The 22,744-nt window shown below is 47.1% G+C and overlaps 1 protein-coding gene across 3 annotated transcripts in view; it reads right to left on the bottom strand.

The window, feature by feature from the left end:
* Positions 1-22,744, bottom strand: part of ctnnbip1 (catenin, beta interacting protein 1) — a 124,866-nt gene that overhangs the window by 40,212 nt on the left and 61,910 nt on the right. For all 3 annotated transcript variants that reach the window (XM_085967380.1, XM_085967379.1, XM_085967378.1), the window contains exon 3: positions 19,353-19,443. In XM_085967380.1, coding sequence (XP_085823506.1) covers positions 19,353-19,443 — 91 coding nt within the window. The remainder of the gene's footprint in view (positions 1-19,352; positions 19,444-22,744) is intronic.

Genomic DNA, 22,744 nt, shown 5'->3' with positions numbered 1-22,744 from the left:
GCAGTATATCTGCAAGCTGGTTTTGGTTTCAAATTGCTTCACAAGGTGCGCTCTGTGATACATCATCATCATACACATCAGCATGATACTGCCAGAAAGCTGCAGGGAGGATTTTCTCAATGTTGAGACTGGATACTTTCAACCAGAATAACCAGCCAAAATGATCAAACGTTTCGCTTGGAGGAGTGCAATCAGGATCACTTTAGATTTTAGCACCAGAATATAAGGTGACATTATTATTTTTTTTATTCATTCACGGGATGTGGGCGTCGCTGGCAAGGCCGGCATTTATTGCCCATCCCTAATTGCCCTCGAGAAGGTGGTGGTGAGCCGCCGCCTTGAACTGCAAAGGGCAGTTAAGAGTCAACCACATTGCTGTGGGTCTGGAGTCACATATAGGCCAGACCGGGTAAGGACAGCAGATTTCCTTCCCTAAAGGACATTAGTGAACCGGATGGGTTTTTATTACAGTCCGGTCATTACAGGGTGACCATTACTGATACTAGCTTTTTATTCCAGATTTATTTAATTAACTGAATTTAAATTCTCCAGCTGCCGTGATGGGATTTGAACTCATGGGGGGGAATTTTAACCTAAAAAAAACCACGAGTGGGTTTGGAGCATGGGGGCAGATAAATTGTTAAAAATCGGATTCCCGAACTGATCCCGCCTTCAACCCACCTGCTTCCAGTTTTAATGTGGGGGGGGGGGGGGGGGGCGACCAACTCGCTCCCAAGGAGACGCCCTCACAAGGCCTCCCATCCCCACCGTGAGGCCTGCACCCTCCACCCTCACCACACCGATGATGCGGAGCCCGGCCACAGTCCTCCGGTGGTCGGCCCCAATCTATTCTTCATCCAACCCCCGATCATCTGCCCGATCCCCCCCCCAATCCTCTCAGAGAACGGTATCCCTATGAGTTTGTATGATATCACTTCACTGCTACTCCATACTGTACAATAGTATTACAGTTTAAAACTGAATACAAAAAAGATGCTTCAAAAAATCTGGAAGTGATAAAAAGGTGCAGACTGTTCATATCCAGGAGGCAATCATGCTTACGTGAAGTATAGCAAGTCAGATGAAACTTGACCCTTGAAAGTTAGGACATATGTGGAAAATAATGTATCCCATAAGGGGGTTGGTTTCAAACAAATTTAGGCATTACTGGTACAGCCAAGTGGCAGATCCTGCACACAATCTCTCCGATTGCAGTCACTAAGGCCGCGATTTTCCCGACCTCGGCAGATCCGTGGCGGGCGACGTCGGTGGGGTTGCGGCCGACATGACTTTCCCCTGATTGGGCTTGTTAAGCCCACCCAGCGAGTTTCCTGGTCAATTGAAGGAAGCAGATCTGATGACGTCATTTGATGACACGTTATCAGCCGGTTTCCTTTAAAGGGACCATGCGCAAATTTACTTTGACATTTGTGCTGTCAGTGTTCTACAGCATGGAGGTGCTGCAAACACTGACAAGCACTGCACAGAAGTGCACGGCTGCACCCAGGCTCTCCCATGACTCCCTCCATATGCTTATGGAGGGAGTCACAGCACGCAGGGAGGTTCTCTTCCCTTCCCATGGGCGGAAGAGGCCTCCCCAGGAGATCAACACAGCCTGGTTGCACATTGCACAGGAGGGCACAAGCAGGGATGTCGTCAGGAGGACCCGGCTGCAGTGGCGCAAACCTTTCAATGATCTCAGTAGATCACGAAACATTACTGCAAAGCCACATTCAACCTCATCCTGCTGTGCCACTCATCACATCCCCATCACTCTGCCTTCCCTACCCTACTCCTGCACATCCTTACTCACACCACTTACCTTGCACCTCCATCCATCCCTCTCTATCTACATTATCACATCCCCATCTCACAAGCCACCCCTCACACTCACACTCATCCTAGTCCAATCATACCAACTAACAACACACAAGGGTAGGCACTTGTGTGTTTTAGCCAATGTTCATGTGAAGTTTCTGTTAATGTGCTGTCAAACATTGACATCTTTATTTTCAAGACGTTGCATTCTTGGACATATGTGTGTGCAGCTTTGGAAGTGGCTTAGTGAGTTGCAGTGAATGGTGAGAAATAACTGTGTACCCCCCCCCCACCCCCCGCAATGCTGATGAGTGCGAAAGGAATGGCTTGGGCATTGCAGGGATGCATTATGTTGTTGGTGTGGGGTGGTGCCAACCTGGCGCATCATGAGGCAGTCAGGGTGTACAGAGTCAAGCAGTAAATGTGGCCATGGTAAGGTCATCCCAGGCAGCAATGTGGTCGGGTGTTGATGCCCTCTGTCCTGTGTAGCATCAGGTGATTGCGGAAAAGGTTGGTGTGGTTGTTGGTGCTGCTGGTGATGGGGCTCATCGTGGTCAGATTCTGAGGACCAAGGTGAGGCAGTATAAAGTGCACCCATGCTGATGGAATAGATGGCAGGTGAAGTACAGATGATGGAAGCGATCACCCAAAACTATTGCAGGACAGTCACTGGCACACATCCCGCTTTCTTGCAGGAGAAGGTGGCGCATAACAAGAGGCAGTAGGAAAGAACTGGAGGGGGACAAATGCGTCTGCACGTTTTAACCCCAATGGAAGACACAGTGCTGGCCATCATAGGAAGGGACATCACGGAGGCTGTGGCCACTCGTGGCGCTGGAGGGATTAATGACGAGGGTATCTGCATACCTACTCTTCCGTCTCCTCCCTCATCCCACAATCTCTCCTGATTCACAAGCTGCAGATGGTGTAAGCACGCCCCTCCTACTTTCTCCTCTCCTCGCACCACAACCCAACCCTTGTCACTTTTTCATTTCAGATACTCAAGAACTGGAATCTTCCCAGTCAGAGGAGGAAGAGGACAGCTGACCCACCGCGCGCCAGCAAAATCACGGCCTAAATCTCAATCGCCCAATTTCCATTGTTGTCACTCGCCCGTCATTCTGTTCATCAAGTAATTGGCCTGCTTCAATATTTGCTTTTCCATGCATACACATGGAAAACACACCCATCACTTTGGAGCACATCTGCCCTGCTGAATACCTTAAATCCAACTGGGGAAGCTTCACTAATCCCAGACAGGATTATGGCACCAGCTTTCCGCATAATCGTAGCGTAGAATAATTATACAGTGAATCCAGAGTTTAAACATTGCTGGCACTTAGACAAGGTGGCAGTGCAGCTAACTGCACAGTAAAATATCTATGTATGTATTAAAAATCTTGCTTCTGAATGTACATCAACCTTTCCCATTATAAATTGCTGTGTTGACATTTATAATGGAACTGCCCACGTAAAGTTGTCACACTGTGATATACCTATCAATTCCTCCAATAAAAGGCGAAGAGTTACGAAGGTGACTAAAGGTTTTTATTGACTAAATAACAGAGCCCACTCTCGTGGGTGATCCGATCCAAGCAGGAGGAATACCAGCCAGTCGCTCACCTTTATACCTGGCCTGGTGGGTGGAGCCAAGGCGGAGTCGGCAGTGGTCATCCCAGGTATAGCAGTGTGGCAAGAGGCGACCTCGTACCGTGATACAATAGTGGTCAGTGATACAGTTATAACGAACAGTGGTGAACAGTGCTAACTACTAACAGTGATACGATAGTGAACGTGGTTTACCACATTCACCCCTTGTTTAGAATTAAGTCCGGCGGGGTGAAGTGTACTACCAATTCTGGTAGGTCAGTCTGTCCGGAGGCTTCGTAAGCCTCTCCGATCGCCGCAGCGGTGGTGTTGCCTTATCCGGTGCTGGTGCCTTATCCGGTGTTGATGCTGGTGTTTGCGTGGTCGGCGAGGGCTCGTGGGGTTCCGGCATGCCGTCTACCTGGACTGAGGTTGGGGGGGGTGGTGGCGGTGTTTCCGGATCGGCTGAGGGTGCGAGGTCTCGTAGGGAGACAGTGTCCTCCCGCCCGTCTGGGTACGCCACGTAGGCGTACTGGGGGTTGGCGTGCAGGAGGTTCACCCTCTCGACCAGGGGGTCCGTTTTATGGGTCCTCACGTGTTTCCGCAGCCAGACCGGCCCCGGGGCGGTCAGCCAGGTTGGTAGAGTGGTTCCCGTAGTCGACTTCCTGGGGAAAACGAACATTCGTTCATGGGGGGTGGTGTTAGTGGCCGTGCAAAGTAATGACCGGATGGAGTGCAGCGCTGTCGGGAGGACTTCTTGCCAGCGGGAGGTTGGGAGGCCCTTAGACTTTAAGGCTAAGAGGACGGCCTTCCATACCGTCGCGTTCTCTCTTTCCACCTGACCGTTACCTCTGGGGTTGTAGCTAGTGGTCCTGCTTGCTGCAATACCTCTCTCTAGGAGGAATTGCCGGAGTTCCTCGCTCATGAAGGAGGAGCCCCGGTCGCTGTGTATATAGTTCGGGAACCCGAACAAGGCGAAGAGGGCATTCAGGCACTTAATGACCGTGCTACTGGTCATGTCGGGGCAGGGGAAGGCAAAGGGGAAACGGGAGTACTCATCAACGATGTTGAGGAAGTACACATTACGGTCAGAGGACGGGAGGGGCCCCTTAAAGTCGATGCTCAGGCGCTCGAAGGGGCGGGTGGCCTTGATCAGGCTTGCTCGGTCCGGCCTATAGAAGTGCGGTTTGCACTCCGCACAGGTCTGGCAGTTCCTGGTCATGGTCCTGACCTCCTCGATGGAGTAGGTCAGGTTGCGGGCCTTAATGAAATGGTAGAGTCTGGTGACTCCGGGGTGGCAGAGCTGGTCGTGGAGGGTCTGAAGCCTATCGATATGCGCGCTGGCGCATGTCATTCGTGAAAGGGCATCAGGGGATTCGTTCAGCTTGCCTGGCCGGTACAAGATCTCATAATCGTAGGTGGAGAGCTCGATTCTCCATCTCAAAATCTTGTCATTCTTGATTTTGCCCTTCAGCTTGTTATTAAACATGAAAGCCACCGAACGCTGGTCGGTGAGGAGGGTAAATCGTTTGCCTGCCAGGTAGTGCCTCCAGCGCCGTACTGCCTCCACGATCGCCTGGGCCTCTTTCTCGACCGACGAATGTCGGATCTCGGGGCCCTGTAGGGTCCTTGAGAAGAAGGCCACTGGCCTCCCCTCCTGGTTTAGGGTGGCGGCTAAGGCGAAGTCGGATGCGTCGCTCTCCACCTGAAAGGGGATGGACTCGTCCACTGCGTGCATCGTGGCCTTGGCTATGTCTCCCTTAATGAGGGAGAAGGCCGCGCACGCCTCCTCCGTGAGGGGGAAGGAAGTGGCTTTCAGGAGGGGTCTGGCTTTGTCCGCGTAATTGGGTACCCATTGGGCATAGTAGGCGAAAAGCCCCAGGGTTCTCCTAAGTGCTTTAGGGCAGTGGGGGAGGGGTAGCTCCATGAGGGGGCGCATTCTTTCTGGGTCGGGGCCGATGATTCCGTTCTCCACTACGCAGCCGAGGATGGCAAGGCGCGTGGTGTTAAACACGCATTTCTCCTTATTGTAGGTGAGGTTCAGCCGTTGGGCCGTACGGAGGAATTTCTCCAGATTCGCGTCATGTTCCTGCCGGTCGCGGCCGCAGATAGTGACGTTATCTAGGTAGGGGAATGTAGCCTGCAGTTCGTTCTGGTCAACCATCTGGTCCATCTCCCTTTGGAAGACCGAGACCCCATTAGTGACACCGAAGGGGATCCTAAGGAAGTGGTATAGGCGCCCATTCGCCTCGAAGGCGGTATACTGGCGGTCCTCAGGGTGGATAGGGAGTTGGTGGTAGGCCGACTTCAGGTCGATGGTCGAGAATACTTTATACTGTGCAATCTGATTGACCATGTCAGATATGCGGGGGAGGGGGTATGCGTCCAGCTGGGTATATCTGTTTATGGTCTGGCTGTAGTCGATGACCAGGCGGTTTTTATCGCCGGTCTTTACGACTACGACCTGGGCACGCCAGGGGCTGCTGCTCCCCTCGATAATGCCCTCTTTCAGGAGGCGCCGCACCTCAGAGCTAATGAAGGCTCTGTCCCCGGCGCTATACCGCCTGCTTTTGGTAGCGACGGGTTTGCAGTCAGGGGTAAGGTTAGCAAACAGAGAGGGTGGCGGGACCTTGAGGGTGGAGAGGCTGCAGGTGTTACGCGGTGGGCGGTTTAACGTTTGCTGGTTGTTGACTGTGAGTGGGGGGAGGGGTCCACCGTATGCTAGGGTTACGCTTTGGAGGTGGGATTGGAAGTCCAGCCCTAGTAGGACGGCAGCGCAGAGATGGGGGAGGACGAGGAGTTTAAAGTTTTTATACTCCGTGCCCTTAACCGACAGGGTCACGACACAGTAGCCGCTGATGTCCGTGGCGTGGGACCTCGATGCCATCGAGATTCGGCTGCGCGTTGGTAGGACAGAGAGGGAGTAGTGGCTCACCGTGTCTGGGTGGATGAAGCTCTCCGTGCTTCCGCTGTCGAACAGGCAGGTCGTGGCGTGGCCGTTCACTTTGATGTCCATCATTGACTTGGACAGATGGTGCGGGCGGGCTTGGTCCAGGGTGACGGAAGCTAGTGTGTAGCTGAGCGAGTCGTTGTCATCTGCGGGCGAGGCGGTCGGGCGTGGTGAGTAAAATGGCGTCTCCCACGAGGTAGGGCCCCATGAGGCACTATTGGGGTCGGTTGCCTTAATCAAAGATGGCCGCCCCCATGACTCATGTGTGGGGATGCTGGCCTCAGTTGCCCTAAACAAAGATGGCCGCCCCCATGACTCATGTGTGGGGATGCTGGCCTCAGTTGCCCTAAACGAAGATGGCCGCCCCCATAGTTCGCATGCGGCACTGCTGGCCTCTGAGGATCCGCTCCTGCAGGCCTTGGAGAAGTGGCCTTTCTTCAGGCAGGTTTTACATATGGAGTTCTTGGCTGGGCAGCGCGACCTCGGGTGCTTCTCCTGGCCACAAAAAAAACAGCCGGCGGCCCGATCGCGGATGCCCGATGTCGGGGCCGGTGCCGGGGGTGGCGGGGCCGGTCGGGTCCGGGACGCCGACGCAGAGGTAGGTCCCGGGGGCGGCGCTGGGAAGGGTGCTGTGGTAGGGGTCGGGCCCGAGTCCCAGGGTCGCGAGCAGTACCTGGTGAATGCTTCCTGATCTTGGTGGGCCACTTCCAGGGAGATAGCGAGGGCTTCAGCTTTTTCCATGCTGAGGTCTTTAGCTTCCAGCAGTCTTTGCCGTGAGTACTCGGACCGTAGGCCTTTCAGGAATGCGTCGCGGATATTATCTTCAGTATTTTCGGCTGCCGACACCGATTTAAACTCACAGTTCCTGGCGAGTGCATATAGCGCCTGTGAGAATTCGGCTACTGATTCTCCTGGCTGTTGCGGCCGTGATCTTAGGAGGTGCCTAGCGTACATGTAGTTTACCGGGGTCCGGTACTTCTGTTTCAGCAGGTTGATGGCGGTCTCGTAGGTAGTCATGTCCTCGATGAGAGTGTATACTCTCGGGCTCAGTTGTGCCTGCAGGACACTTAGTTTGGATGCCTGAGGGACGCTGGATTCTCTCAGGTATGATTCGAAGCAGACCAGCCAGTGTTTAAAGTCTGCGGCTGAGTTTGCTGCTCGTGGGTTCAGGTCCAGGTACGGCGGTCTGAGGGCTCGCAGCCAAGCTGGCTGGTGTGGCTGTGCTCCTGGGAGCTGCGCTGGTGGCTCCTCCGCCGGTTGTGACTCGTTGTCGGACATCATTAAATTTAGTCAATAAAATTGATATACCTATCAATTCCTCCAATAAAAGGCGAAGAGTTACGAAGGTGACTAAAGGTTTTTATTGACTAAATAACAGAGCCCACTCTCGTGGGTGATCCGATCCAAGCAGGAGGAATACCAGCCAGTCGCTCACCTTTATACCTGGCCTGGTGGGTGGAGCCAAGGCGGAGTCGGCAGTGGTCATCCCAGGTATAGCAGTGTGGCAAGAGGCGACCTCGTACCGTGATACAATAGTGGTCAGTGATACAGTTATAACGAACAGTGGTGAACAGTGCTAACTACTAACAGTGATACGATAGTGAACGTGGTTTACCACACACTGCAATTACATCCTCCACCCACCCACCCCCTGAGGAAGTACTGCAGCTCCACCACAGGTAGGAGGGTATAATCACAGCATGGCAGGTTTACATAGGCACCTCTGATCTTTTTCATTAACGCTGTATTATAAAATCAGGTGGTGATTCGGCTGTAGAGCACAGAAACGCCGCAGAAGGAGGTTCTTCAAAGATCCGACAGTGAGAGCCATGGCAACAAAAGTAAAGAAACCCAGTTTTTTCCCCTCCGCCCACTCACACGGACCAGTAGTGCAGCTTTTGGCCTGCTAGATTGTATGGTTAAGACAGACAGACAGACTTGCATTTCTATAGCACCTTTCACAACCACTGGACGTCTCAAAGCGCTTTACAACCAATGAAGTACTTTTAAATGTAGTCACATTTTAAGTGTAGTCACAGTTGTAATGTGGGAAACGTGGCAGCCAATTTGCACACAGCAAGCTCTCACAAACAGCAATGTGATAATGACCAGATTATCTGTTTTTGTTATGTTGGTTGAGGGATAAATATTGGCCAGGACACTGGGGAGAACTCACCTGCTCTTCTTTGGAATAGTGCGATGGGATCTTTTACATCCACCTGAGCGCGCAGACGGGGCCTTGGTTTAACATCTCATCCGAAAGACGGCCCCTCAGAAAGTGCAGCGCTCCCTCAGCACTGCACTGGGAGTGTCAGCCTAGATTTCTGTGCTCAAAGTTCCTGGAGTGGGACTTGAACCCACAACTTTCGGACTCGGAGGCGAGTGTGCTACCCACTGAGCCCCGGCTGACACTGTCAGAAGGGCCCATCTAAACAAAAGTTGTGATTTTGATGTCTGATCCGGCTGTTGGTGATATTTCATTAATTTACTCTGCTTAATACCCCTTCATTATAAATTTAGCATTATCTTCGTGCAGCCAAGAGGTGTAAATTTGAAAGAAAACAAGGTTCGGTAATGGCAAAGTTGATTTGGCACAATTATGGAATTGTTCGCTGACAGCAAATTAACATGTTCATGAAGTGTGAAACCCAATAAGAAAATAAACCAGACTGCAAACAATGGGCTTCACATTATGTGCAAGCACAATTACAGAATAATCTGGCACACTGTAGATGCCATGCATTGGCATAACTTCACCAGATTTTAATCACCCATTTATATCTGCAATTTGCTGATGATGGCACAGTACTTTTAAAATTGACAGTAAACTCAAAAAAGCAAGGCACACTTGCTGGAAGCAGCACGCACCAAAGTAGGCATTCAGTCATGCCTCTTACAGATGTATTGCCCCAGCCTACAATCTAAATGCCAGAGCAGCATGCTTTGAGAGGCAGATAAAAGAGACATGGCTGCATGTCGAGCGACCAAAGTGCTCCATAATGTTAGCATTCAACCTCCTTCCTTCTCTGGTTCACAACGTGTTTCGAATAAGCATGAGACACATTGTAGTGAATATACGGAACAGACTTATTGATACACAGCACAGGTGATCAACTTAACTGTATAGAGAGAGTGACTTTTCGGTTTCTGTATCTTTCTAACCCTCCAAAGAAATGCTGAAAACCATGTTCCTTTATACACCAAAATATCATAGATAAGATTTCATGACGCATCTACTCCCAAATCCTTTGGAAACAGACTATGCATGTAAACATTTGTAGTTGTTTATCCCATAGCTACTTTCCCATACCAAGACTTCCGGATCCAACAGTTACTAACATCTTTGAAGAACAGGCTGTATCAACCGTTATCTTTCTATACCATAGCTAATTGATTCCTCCAACCCATGTTTATTACCCTAAAGTTACACTTTAATCGCTCATGGCTGACACCGTTACCGTCATGTATTTCTGCGCACAAGCAGTTTACGTATCAGAAGGCAAGCTATGCTTTCCCGTCACATTTCAAAGTCATCCTATTTATACTAGACAGCCTGTTGCTCCATGGTACAAAGAAGTTCGACTGTTAAACAATGTTCCTGCTAATTATTTTTGGGGTGTGCGGCCACTTTAACAGGCTGCGCAGCGCATTCGAATTTCAGCGCATGCGCGGTTTTTCCATTTAAAAGCCGCTGAGCGGCCTGTGCAGGACCTCCAAACCTCTGCATGGCCGCACAGCTTAACGGGAACATTGCTGTTAACCCTCAACTCCCCCAGATGTCCAACATACATCTCTCCAGGAGGTCCAACATAGGCTGGCAGTGAAGTGCCGGCCTGGTACGGATCTTCCCCAGTTTGCAGTTGCTTTAATGTTGATCCAGTTGCTGATGCTGAAGAATTCCTTGCCCTTTCCCTATATCCTCCAACATCCTTACTTCCAGAGTAAATACTCGCTTTTAAACATCTCAATTGATCCTTCATTTCTGGGCATCTGGCAGAGTGCATTCCACATTCGCACAACCTTGTGTGTGAAGAAATGCTTTTCTGGGTTCACTTTTAGCTGGCTTAGCTTGAATTTTTAGATGATGTCCCCTTGTTCCAGGTACGCTCCTACAGAAGAGTCATTCCCTATCTACCCTGTCAGCTCCCTTCATTATTTTGAACACCTCAATTAGATCGTCCCTTAACTCCCTCACTCCAGAGAAGGTGACCCAAATATACCCCGTCTCCTATCATATATTAATATATATATTGATCCTCTTCTTTCCACCCTGCTAAAAGCTAAATTAAGCTGGTTAGACGTGAAGCCATGCTGACTCTAATCAGCTTGCACCTTTCCAACTGCTCACTTACTCTATTCCTATTACAACAGTGACTCCACTTCAAAAATACTTCATTGGCTGTAAAGTGCTTTGAGACGTCCGGTGGTTGTGAAAGGCGCTATAGAAATGCAAGTCTTTCTTTCTTTCTTGATTAATTCCAGCAATTTTCCCTCTATGCGACAATGGGTGAATCACAGCCAAGCTTGATCCCATCATCATCTAATGCCCACACTTGCGCACTTTACAGTTAAAGTCACTGGATAGCAATCAGGAGCTGGACCCTTGGCTGATTACTCCTTCTAGCCCCGAGGTCCTGAATCCTATTGCATCAACGCAACGGTCACCCTGGCTAATATCAAAAATGAAACCCTCCTGGGTCTGCGTGGCTGAGGAGCACACAGTTTGGTACGGTTATCTGCCAGGTTCATTGGGGGGTGGGAGGTGGGGCACAGGAGAGAGAAGGGAGGATGTGGCGACTGGTTTTGCTGAAGTAGAACAAATCTATTTTCCATCTTTTCCCCCTACCCTGGCATCCTGTACACAGTAATAATCACAGGCCATTGAATCAAGGATTTATTTTAAGTACTACGTATTGGGAGAGAGCAATCCATTCTAATCATTATATTTTTGGATGTAATGCCAAAATGCAACTGCAGTTTTGGATGAGGAACTGCTGACACTGGGCACAGCATGTACTGTACTGAACACTGGGCGAGTAGGCTTGGAATGTTATCATTCACCACTTTACTGCGCAGAAAGGACACTTGTCAATTCAAATTCCTATGTTAATATGTCTGAGCCTGGCCTTTAGGAGAACCTGAAGGTACCAACTCTTCGTTGCTAGGGTAACTGGATTAACTTTCCTAAATTCAAGCACAGCTCATTTGAGTGTTAGGTATGCCCAGTTCCCATTGTTCTCAATTGGAGAGTTAGGACAACTATTGATGTCACGATGGAATCACCCCCGGGGGCGAGAACGTACAAACAATATAAAACCTACAAATGGTGAAAGAAAATATAATTTCCCTCAGTCTCTTTCCCTTCCCCTCCATTCCCCCCTTCTCCCTCGAGCTACTGATTCACACGGAGGCAGTTTCACAGCTAGTGCTTACCCCTCCAGTATCTCACTACAGTAGTCATTCTTCATATGTTACTCTTGACAGCAAATGCCAGCAGGCAAATTAATTGTGGGGGTGGACATCATAACGTAGCCTGATCCTGTCACATGCACAAATTCCAGCAGATTTTATTGAACAAACAGAAGCAGGAACACTGGCTGCTTTTTCTCCTACGGACCGGAGAATACCGAGGTCATAGAAACATAGAAGATAGGAGCAGGAGTAGGCCATTCGGCCCCTCGAGCCTGTTCTGCCATTTAATGAGATCATGGCTGATCATCCAAATTCAGTACCCTGTCCCTGCTTTCTCCCCATATCCCTTGATCCCTTTAGCCTAAGAAATATATCTAACTCCTTCTTGAATATATTTAATGAATTGGCCTCAACTGCCTTCTGTGGTAGAGAATTCCACAGGTTCACCACTCTCTGGGTGAAGAAATTCCTCCTCATCTCTGTCCTAAATGGCTTACCCCTTATCCTTAGACTGTGACCCTAGGTTCTGGACTCCCCGGCCATCGGGAACATCCTTCCTGCATCAAGTCTGTCTAGTTCTGTTAGAATTTTATAAGTTTCAATAAGATCCCCTCTCATTCTTCTAAACTCCAGCGAATATAAGCCTAATCGACCCAATCTCTCTTCATACGTCAACTGTAATATTCTCGTGACCTGTCCAGCTAACGCAGGTCACAATCCTGGACCTGACTATGAATCAGTGCCATACCGTACGGTGCATTTACAGGAAACTTTGGTTTATCCGGAGGTTAACTGTCTGGAATGCTCGAGCCACCGGCAAAAATCAGGAGCCGTTTCGTTAGGTTTTTTTTCTTTTCGTTGCTTTTTTTCCCCACCAGTCAGGCTCTGCAAGGTCTCGCTGAAGCTGTTGCTAAGCTACAGAGACGCTTGCAAGGTACGGCTGACTGTTTAAGAACATAAGAAATAGGAGCAGGAGTAGGCCAATCGGCCCCTCGAGCCTGCTCCGCCATTCAATAAGATCATGGCTGATCTGATCCTAACCGCCAATCCACTATCACAGAACCATCTCCTGAATCCAACAGAATTAGACACACGAAATAGGAGCAGGATCAGGCTACAAGGCCCCTGGGCCTGCTCCGCTACCCACAGGGCCATGACCGATCCGAACCTAGACTCATGTCCAAATTCCTGCCCGCTCCCCGTAACCCTTAATTCCCTTTACTTCTAGGAAACTGTCTATTTCTGTTTTAAATTTATGTAATGATGTAGCTTCTACAGCTTTTTGGGGCAGCATATTCCATGGACCTACCACCCTCTGAGTGAAGTAGTTCCTCTTCATCTCAGTTTTGAAAGAGCAGCCCCTTATTCTAAGACTATGCCCCCTAGTTCTAGTTTCACCCATCATCGGGAACATCCTCCCCGCATCCACCCGATCCAACCCCTTCACAATCTTATATGTTTCAATAAGATCGCCTCTCATTCTTCTGAACTCCAATGAGTAGAGTCCCAATCTACTCAACCTCTCCTCATATGTCCATCCCCTCATCCCCGGGATTAACCGAGTGAACCTTCTTTGTACTGACTCGAGAGCAAGTATGTCCTTTCTTAAGTATGGACACCAAAACTGTACGCAGTATTCCAGGTGCGGTCTCACCAATACCTTGTACAACTGAAGCAATACCTCCCTTATTTTTATATTCTATCCCCCTAGCAATGAAAGCCAACATTCCATTGGCCTTCTTAATCACTTGCTGCACCTGCATACTAACCTTTTGAGTTTCGTGCACCAGGACCCCCAGATCCCTTTGTACTTCAGTACTTTCCAGTTTCTTGCCATTAAGATAATAACTTGCTCTACGATTTTTCCTGCCAAAGTGCATAACCTCACACTTTCCAGTATTGTATTCCATTTGCCAAATCTCTGCCCACTTACTTAGCCTGTCTATGTCCCCTTGCAGGTTTTTTATGTCCTCCTCACTCACTACTTTCCCTCCCATCTTAGTATCATCTGCAAACTTTGATATGTTACACTCGGTCCCCTCCTCCAAATCGTTAATATAGATTGTAAAGAGTTGGGGACCCAGCACTGACCCCTGCGGAACACCACTAGTTACTGATTGCCAGTCTGAGAATGAACCATTTATCCCAACTCTCTGCCTTCTGTTAGATAGCCAATCCTCTATCCATGCCAGAATATTACCCCCAATCCCGTGATTTTTTATCTTAAGCAATAATCTTTTGTGTGGCACCTTATCAAATGCCTTTTGGAAGTCTAAATACACTATGTCCACTGGTTCCCCTTTATCCACCCTATATGTTACTTCCTCAAAGAACTCCAGCAAATTTATCAAACATGACTTCCCCTTCATAAAACCATGCTGACTTTGTCCTATTAAATTATGATTATCCAAATGTCCTGTTACTGTCTCCTTAATAATGGAAGCTGCAACAGGGTTTGTTGCCAGATACGGAGCTCAAAATCTCCGTATGTTTCAACATTAGCGCTGGTTTGTCCGGCAGTTTTGATGGGATGGCAACAGCTCGGTCCCGTCGGTGCCGGATAGCACAAAGTTTCCTGTACCTACCAAGTCACTGAGGCGCGCCTTCAGTTATTCCAGCGGAAATCTACCCCCTGAAAAATCATACCTGATTGTACTCATTATATATCAGCTCATAAATGTAAGAAATGAACACCGACTGACTGCAAATGCCAAAAAGGTTGCACAAGCTGTCCTCATAAGGATACAAATTACATCAGAACCTTACGGTTTAACACTTTTGTTGAAAACATTCATGCAAATATATGCATCAAAATACAGTGACTGTGGGGTCATGGTCATAGAGAGCATAGTGCCTTTTTATTTCAGCATGGGGTCGGGGGGGGGGGGGGGGGCGGGGGGGAGGGAAGCATCACAATACCTACTGCCACTAAACAGATCACTTCACTCAGAGAAGCCAGAAGGATGCTAATAAGAAAAACAGAAAATTCTCTCTGGTACAGTAGGGGGTACTTCACTTCACATCTGGTCATGCTACTCCTGACCTTGGGAGCACACAGCAATGACATTACATAGCAAAAATGGAAAGTGTGCATTCTGTAGCACTCACCGCCTCAGCCTGAAGAATGCACAATTTTACCAAAAATGAAAACATCTTTTATCTGCACATAATATATTGGCCCAGAAATTCGGGTCCCCACGCGAGTACGCACTGGGTACTCACGCGTAGGCCCAACGAAAGTGCCAGTTTCGTGCATGCACGGGAAACCAAAACTTCTGTTCCCTTGAAAGAAGGGGTTGACAGGTGGAACGCGGCGCCGGAGAGGTAGCGCGTGCGCATCGAACTTACGGTTTCTTTGCAGCGTTCTCCGGGAGGGTAAGTCTCCAGCAGTTACACTTTTAACAAGGCAAGTGGTGAATTAATTAAAATTAAAACATTTTTTCCCCACAGGTTTATTATTTTTAAATACTTTAAAGAAAGCTAAGTTTATTTTAGCCCTGTTAGAAAATGTAATTCATTTTTTCAAAAATTTAAATTGTTTAAAATAGTTATTTCATGTAACTTATAGTTATTTTAAAAATGTGATTTTTAAAAATTTATTTGAAGTTTTAGTTATGTTTTGGGGCTTATAGTATTTATAGGTTTGACAGCTCTTCCTGTCAAATTTATGAATGAAGCATTCCCTGCTACCATTGGCTCTCCATGGCCCACGTGATCCCAGGGGACGCTTCGAACTAACTGCGCCCCCAGGATACGCAAGCACTGCGTGCCGGCAGTTGGAGGAGGCCCAGGATCGGAATCCCACGCGGGCCCACAGCTCAACGGCCGGCGCGCTAGGTAAGTGCAAGTCGGAGGCTTGCACCCACAGGAAGCCTCCGACCCGAATTTCTGGGCCATTATATAAGCTAGACTTTCTATATCTGCTATTAATAGTAATCATTACAAGCTACTACTTTATACCTTGAGGTCTGACTTTACCCTCCTGTAACTATCCTCCCAGCAGTTAAATACTATGGCATTTGAAGAATTATCTTGAACCTCCCAAACCCATGACCTCTACCACTTAGAAGGGCAAGGGCAGCAGGCGCATGGAAACACCACCACCTGCAAGTTCCCCTCCAAATCACACACTATCCTGACTTGGAAATATATCGGCCGTTCCTTCATCGTTGCTGGGTCAAAATCCTGGAACTCCCTCCCTAACAGCACTGTGGGAGCACCTTCACCACATGGACTGCAGCGGTTCAAGGCGGCGGCTCACCAACACCTTCTCAAGGACAATTAGGGATGGGCAATAAATGCTGGCCTTGCCAGCGACGCCCACACTGCACGAACGAATAAAAAAAAACTATTGTGCTGGAACCACTTGTGATTTATAACATCAGAACCACGTGAATCCATTTCATTGTCAGCTCCTCTAAGCTATTTACAACCCCACACACATAAAAACATCAGCAACAAGTTCCAGTTAGACAGCACGTCAACAGAAAAATGCCTCAAGGTATTTCAGAGGTGTAGGGAAAACAGATGATGAGTCAAAGTAGACAGATTAGGAGCGGTGACCAAAACACAGACATTATACATGTATCTGGCTACAGTACATAAAATGAGACTGGGAGAATACACGAGAACTTCGTTATTATATTTAAACTTGTTTGCACATTTAACGCACAATTCTGCAGCTAACCTGACTATTGAAAGAGAGTTTCCAACATTTTTCCCCATACGCAGCTAGTTCCTTTCCTCCAATATACATAATATACAGGTACAGTTGGGTTGGTAATAATGTGACATCTTTGTATTATGACCAGCTAGCGCAATTACATTTTGGGTAGAATAACCACAGATTCATTCTGGAAAAACTCTTTCTTTACCATCCAAAAAGAAAAAAGGCATAATGGCCAAAATAGACAGTGATGGCAGCAATTTTCCCTCTTTTTTGGGGGGGGGGGGGGGGGGGGGGCCCTTTCATACTTCTGCACATGCGCGGTTTTTCCATTGAGAAACCGGCAAGTGGCCTGCGTGGGAGCTTCAGGTGTGAACGCGCAACCAAACAGGGACATCGGATAGCAGCATTGCACTGCACATCAGGAAATATGGGCCCCTGTTTTCCGATGCCTACGGGTGTGTAAGCGCTGTGTACCCACCCGTAGGGGCATCGGAAATGCCGGTTTCAGGCATGCGAAGCGCATCCGCTGAAAACCGGCACTTCCGATCTGTAAAGAATCCTTTTGACAGATCGGACGCCTGCCCTGGAGAAGGGCCTCTGCGGCCGGGGGGGGGGGGGGGTGGAAAAGAGTTCCGCTTTCTGCAGAACCTCGCCCGCTGAAAACACTTTAGATATCTTAGGCCTGGTAAAAGCAGGCGTAAGGCTTGCTTTTACCAGCATAAGAGTTGAAAAAAAGTTTTTTTTTTAAAATTTCCACGCATTTATAATTTAAAAAAAACTTTTAAAAAGGTAAATTTATTTTTAGCCCTGTAAAAAAACTAATTTTTTTCAAAAAATTTAATTTTTGTTTAAAATGTTTAATTTTATGTCATTTTAATTTATTTTAATAACCTGATTTAAAAATAATGATTTAATGTTTTACTGTGTTTTGGGGTGATCTCCATTGATATATTTGACAGGTCTATCTGTCAAGTGTATGATGGGAGGTTCCCTTCTCCTATTGGCTGGCCTGGCCCACGTGATCCCAGGGGCGCGGATGGAATTTAATACAGAGAAGTGTGAGGTGATGCATTTTGGCAGAAGGAACAGGGAGAGGCAATATACACTTAATGTCACAGTTTTAGAGTGTGCAGGAACAGAGGGACCTGGGAGTAAAATGTCCACAAGACTCTGAAGGTGGCAGGACATATTGAGAGAGTGGTTAGCAAAGCATATGGGATCTTGGGCTTCATAAATAGAGGTATTGAGTACAAAAGTAGAGAAGTTATGCTGAACCTTTATAAAGCGCTGGTTAGGCCACAACTGGAGTATTGCATCCAGTTCTGGTCACCACACTTTAGGAAGGATGTGAAGGTCCTTGAGAGGATGCAGAGGAGATTTACCAGAATGGTTCCCGGGATGGGGGATCCTAGCTACAAGGACAGGTTGGAGAAGCTGGATTTGTTTTCATTAGAGCAAAGGAGGTTGAGGGATGATTTGATACAGGTGTACAAGATTATGATGGCTTTGGATAGGCTAGATGGGGAAAGGCTGTTCCCACTAGTTGATGGTACAAGGACTAGGGGACACAGATTTAAGGTTTTGGGCAAGAGATACAGGGGGGACGTGAGAAAAAACTTTTTTTTTTTTTTAACGCAGCGAGTGGCGAGGACCTGGAACTCACTGCCGACGGAAGTGGTGGAAGCGGAGACACTCAATGTTTTCAAGGGGAGACTGGATAGGCACTTGAGGGAAATACATGAAACTCTTGTTTAAACGGCACCTAAATATCCGGAATTCTCTATTAACCAGCAAAATTCATACTCCGAAAACAACACCTCAATAACCGGAAATGTTGCCGAGTCCGAGTCTCCTTCGGTGGCAATTCTCCAAACTGCCACTACTCAGCTTCTTGGCGCTGTCAGAAGTCCGAACACCTCAATAACAAGAGTGTGACTCTCCTGCACTGCTGGGAGTACCTAATTACTGTATACTGCACATTTCTTGATTTTTTTAAATTTATGTTTGTTAAAAATAACCTCGGTAGATAGCCCTCTCCGTCAGCCAGAATTTTTAATCAACCGGCAACACGCCAGTCCCGTCGGTGCCGGATACCAAAGAGTTTCCTGTAAACTTGCAGAGGGCTACAGGGATAGAGCGGGGGAATGGGACTGACTGGATTGCTCTACAGAGAGCCGGCACGGACTCGATGGGCCGAATGGCCGCCTTCTGTGCCGTTATGACGCTATGACAAGATTAAGCAGCTGGGTCTTTAATCCATGTGGGGAAAGGTTTAACCAGCAAACCATCAGAGGAGATGCTTGGCTTCTGATCAGGAAAGGAAGCTTATCTTCATTGAAAAAAAAAATTGGAAAACCGGATGAACATTTTTATATAAACACACATAAGCACACAGAGCCAAAAAAAATAGGAACATTACATAGTGCCGTGCATCAGGCACATTTACGAATGCAGCAGTACTGCATCATATAGACTGGCTGAGAAAAGTAGAACAAAGTGCACCCAAGGACACTTGCATCCTCATTGGCAGATAGGGGGCAGGGCGGTAGGTCCCAAGGTAGAGGATGGGGAGGCAGGTTGTCCCAGCTGTTCCAGGTTCACAAAGGGTTACAATATTCAGGTCCTTTGCGAGTGTGCAAGAGTACAGCCAGTATTAGAATTCTGCAATACCCAGCTCTGGCCATTAGAAGCCCTCAGTGAGCTAAGCAAATAATAAAGCAACCTGGATGAGCCAAAATTGCAGCACTCCAATTGGCCACGTGTCTCACAATATTAATACTGCATTGACATCATCATGTCCTGGGCCTGACAAAATAAATACTACCTCGGCATAAATACTGTATCTTAAGGGTCAACACTGGATTGCGGCCTGAACGCCTGCCACGATTGTCTAGTTTTGCAAGGTCTTGTACTTACCCTGATCAATTGGATGCTGTGGAAGTTGACTAAGCTGGCTGTTCACTACTCCTGCATAGGTGCGTAGAAAAGCCTCTTCACTTGGAGTGAGCTGTTAAAATAAAGATCCCCTGTTTTATTTTCCAAAGTTGGTTAGCAGTATTGAAGTCATTAAAGTGCCATTTAAATATTTCTTTCTTAAACAAGAAGCTTAAGTTCTTCCACGAGGTTTTGCACAGACATAAAAATTACAGAGGCGGTCTACAAGAATTACACAAGAATAATCTAGAAGTGACCAATAAATCTTACTGGTGTGGCTTGCACCATTTTCTTTAGGTAAAGGAGGAGTATGCCAAACTGAATAGAGCTTTCTGATATACGAGCCAAAATACAGATAGTACACTGGAAGGAGACACCCTGTTTGTTTGTCCCAACACTGTCATTTATTTAGGAAGAATGCGACAAGACTGTAACACAGAACACAAAACTCTGCCGCAAGACAAAGGATTAACCCCAAAAAAACTAAATTCCCCATTTTTTTTTTGTTACATAGAATATACAGCACCGAAACAGGCCATTTGGCCCAACGAGTCCATGCCGGTATTTATGCTCCACTCGAGCCTCCTCCCATCCTTCCTCATCTAACTCCAGCTCCCACTATTCCTTTCTCCCTCATGTACTTGTCCAGCCTCCCCTTAAAAGCATCTATACCATTCGCCTCAACCACTCCCTGTGGTAGCGAGTTCCACATTCTCACCTCTCTCTGGGTAGAGAAGTTTCTTCTGAATTCCCGATTTGATTTCTTGGTGACTCTCATGTTGACAGCCTCTAGTCAAGGTGACAAGTCATGCTACAGTTCTTTTTCTTGGGTAGCAGCTCTCCAGTACTTTACGCAAGTGGTCATCCTTGATCACAAATGGGTATGATCTGATCGCCATTACAGAGACGTGGTTGCAAGGTGATCAGGGCTGGGAACTGAATATTCCAGGGTATCTGACAATTCGGAAGGACAGACAGAAAGGAAAGGGAGGTGGGGTGGCTTTGTTGGGAAAGGATGGGATCAGTGCAGTGGTGAGAAGTGATATTGGATCAGAAGATCAAGATGGAGAATCAGTTTGGGTGGAGATAAAAAAATAATAAAGGGAAAAGTCTCTGGTGGGCGTAGTCTACAGGCCCCCGAACAGTAGCAATACTGTTGGACAGAGTAAAAATCAACAAATAATGGAGGCCTGTTAAAAAAAAAAAGAGTTTGGTAATAATAATGGGTGATTTTAATCTCCATATTGATTGGACAAATTAAATTGGCCATGGTAGTCTTGAGGAGGAGTTCATAGAGTGCATCCAGGATGGTTTCCTAGAACAGTATGTAATGGAACCAACCAGGGAGCAGGCTATCTTGGATCTGGTACTGTGTAATGAGACAGAATTAATAAATGATCTCATAGTAAAGGATCCTCTAGGAAAGAGTGATCATAGCATGGTTGAATTTCAAATTCAGTTGGAGGGTGAGAAAGTTGAATCTCAAACCAGTGTCCTGATCTTAAACAAAGGCAATTATAATGGCATGAGGGCAGAACTGGAAAAACAAACTAAAAGGGTAAGACAGTTGAAATGCAGTGGCGGACATTTAAGGAGATATTTCATAACTCTCAACAAAAATATATTCCAATGAGAAAGAAAGACTTTAAGAGAAGGGAGCACCATCCGTGGCTAAGTAAAGGATGGTATCAAATTGAAAACGAAGGCATACAATGTTGGCAAGATTGGTGGGAGACCAGAGGATTGGGAAATTTTTAAAAACCTGCAAAGGATGACTAAAAAAAAAATGAATTATGAGAGAAAACTGGCAAGAAACATTAAAACAGATAGTAAGAGCTTCTACAGGTATATAAAAAGGAAGAGAGTAGCTAAAGTAAACGTTGGTCCCTTAGAGGATGAGACTGGGGAATTAATAATGGAGAACGGGGAAATGGCCGAGACTCTGAACAAATATTTTTTATCTGTCTTCACGGTAGAAGACACTAACAACATCCCAAAAATGGATAATCAAGGGGCCACAGGGAGGGGGGAACTAAAGACAATCACCATCACTAGGGAAATAGTACTTGATAAAATAATGGGACTAAAAGACGACAAGTCCCCATGACCAGATGGCCTGCATCCCAGGGTTTTTAAAGAAGCGGCTCCAGAGATAGTGGATGCATTGGTTGCAATATACCAAAATTCCCTGGACTCTGGAGAGGTCCCAGCAGATTGGAAAACTGCAAATGTAACACCCCTAATTTAAGAAAGGAGGGAGACAGAAAGCAGGAAACTATAGACCAGTTAGCCTAACATCTGTCGTTGGGAAAATGCTGGAGTCCTTTATTAAGGAAGCAGTAGCAGGGCATTTGGAAAATCATAATGCAGTCAAGCAGAGTCAGCATGGTTTTATGAAAGGGAAATCATGTTTAACAAATTTACTGGAGTTCTTTGAGGATGTAACGAGCAGGGTGGACAAAGGTGAAACAGTAGATGTGGTGTATTTGGATTTCCAGAAAGCATTCGATAAGGTGCCACATAAAAGGTTACTGCATAAGATAAGAGCTCACGGAATTGGGGGTAATATATTAGCATGGATAGAGAATTGGCTAACTAACAGAAAGCAGAGAGTTGGGATAAATGGGTCATTTTCCAATTGGCAAACGGTAACTAGTGGGGTGCCACAGGGATCGGTGCTGGGGCCTCAACTATTTACAATCTACATTAATAACTTGGATGAAGGGACCAAGTGTAATGTAGCCAAGTTTGCAGATGATAAACAGATGGGTGGGAAAGCAAGTTGTGCAGAGGACTCAAAGAATCTGCAAAGGGATATAGACAGGCTAAGTGAGTGGGCAAACATTTGGCAGATGGAGTATAATGTGGGAAAGTGCGAGGTTATATACTTTGGAAGGAAAAATAAAAAAGCAAATTATTATTTAAATGGAGGGGGGTACCTAGGGGTCCTTGTGCATGAAACACAAAAAGTTAGCATGCAGGTACAGCAAGTAATCAAAAAGGCAAATGGAATGTTGGCCTTTATTTCAAGGGGGTTGGAGTATAAAAACAGAGAAGTCCTGCTACAACTGTATAGGGTATTGGTGAGACCACACCTTGAGTACTGCGTACAGTTTTGGTCTCCTTATTTAAGGAAGGATATGCTTGCATTGGAGGCAGCTCAAAGACGATTCACTAGGTTAATTCCAGAGATGAGGGGGTTGACTTGTGAGGAAAGGTTGAGCAGGCTGGGCCTATACTCATTGGAATTTAGAAGAATGAGGTGTGATCTTATTGAAACATAAGATACTGAGGGGGCTCGACAAGGTAGATGCAGAGAAGATGTTTCCCCTCGTGAGGAAATCTAGAACACGGGGGCATAGTTTCAGAATAAA

Source organism: Somniosus microcephalus, chromosome 25 (genome assembly GCF_052327205.1).
Source record: "Somniosus microcephalus isolate GS21.2 chromosome 25, FLI_Smic_1.0, whole genome shotgun sequence".
NCBI classification, from domain to species: domain Eukaryota; kingdom Metazoa; phylum Chordata; class Chondrichthyes; order Squaliformes; family Somniosidae; genus Somniosus; species Somniosus microcephalus.
This window is presented reverse-complemented; position numbering and strand designations above follow the sequence as displayed.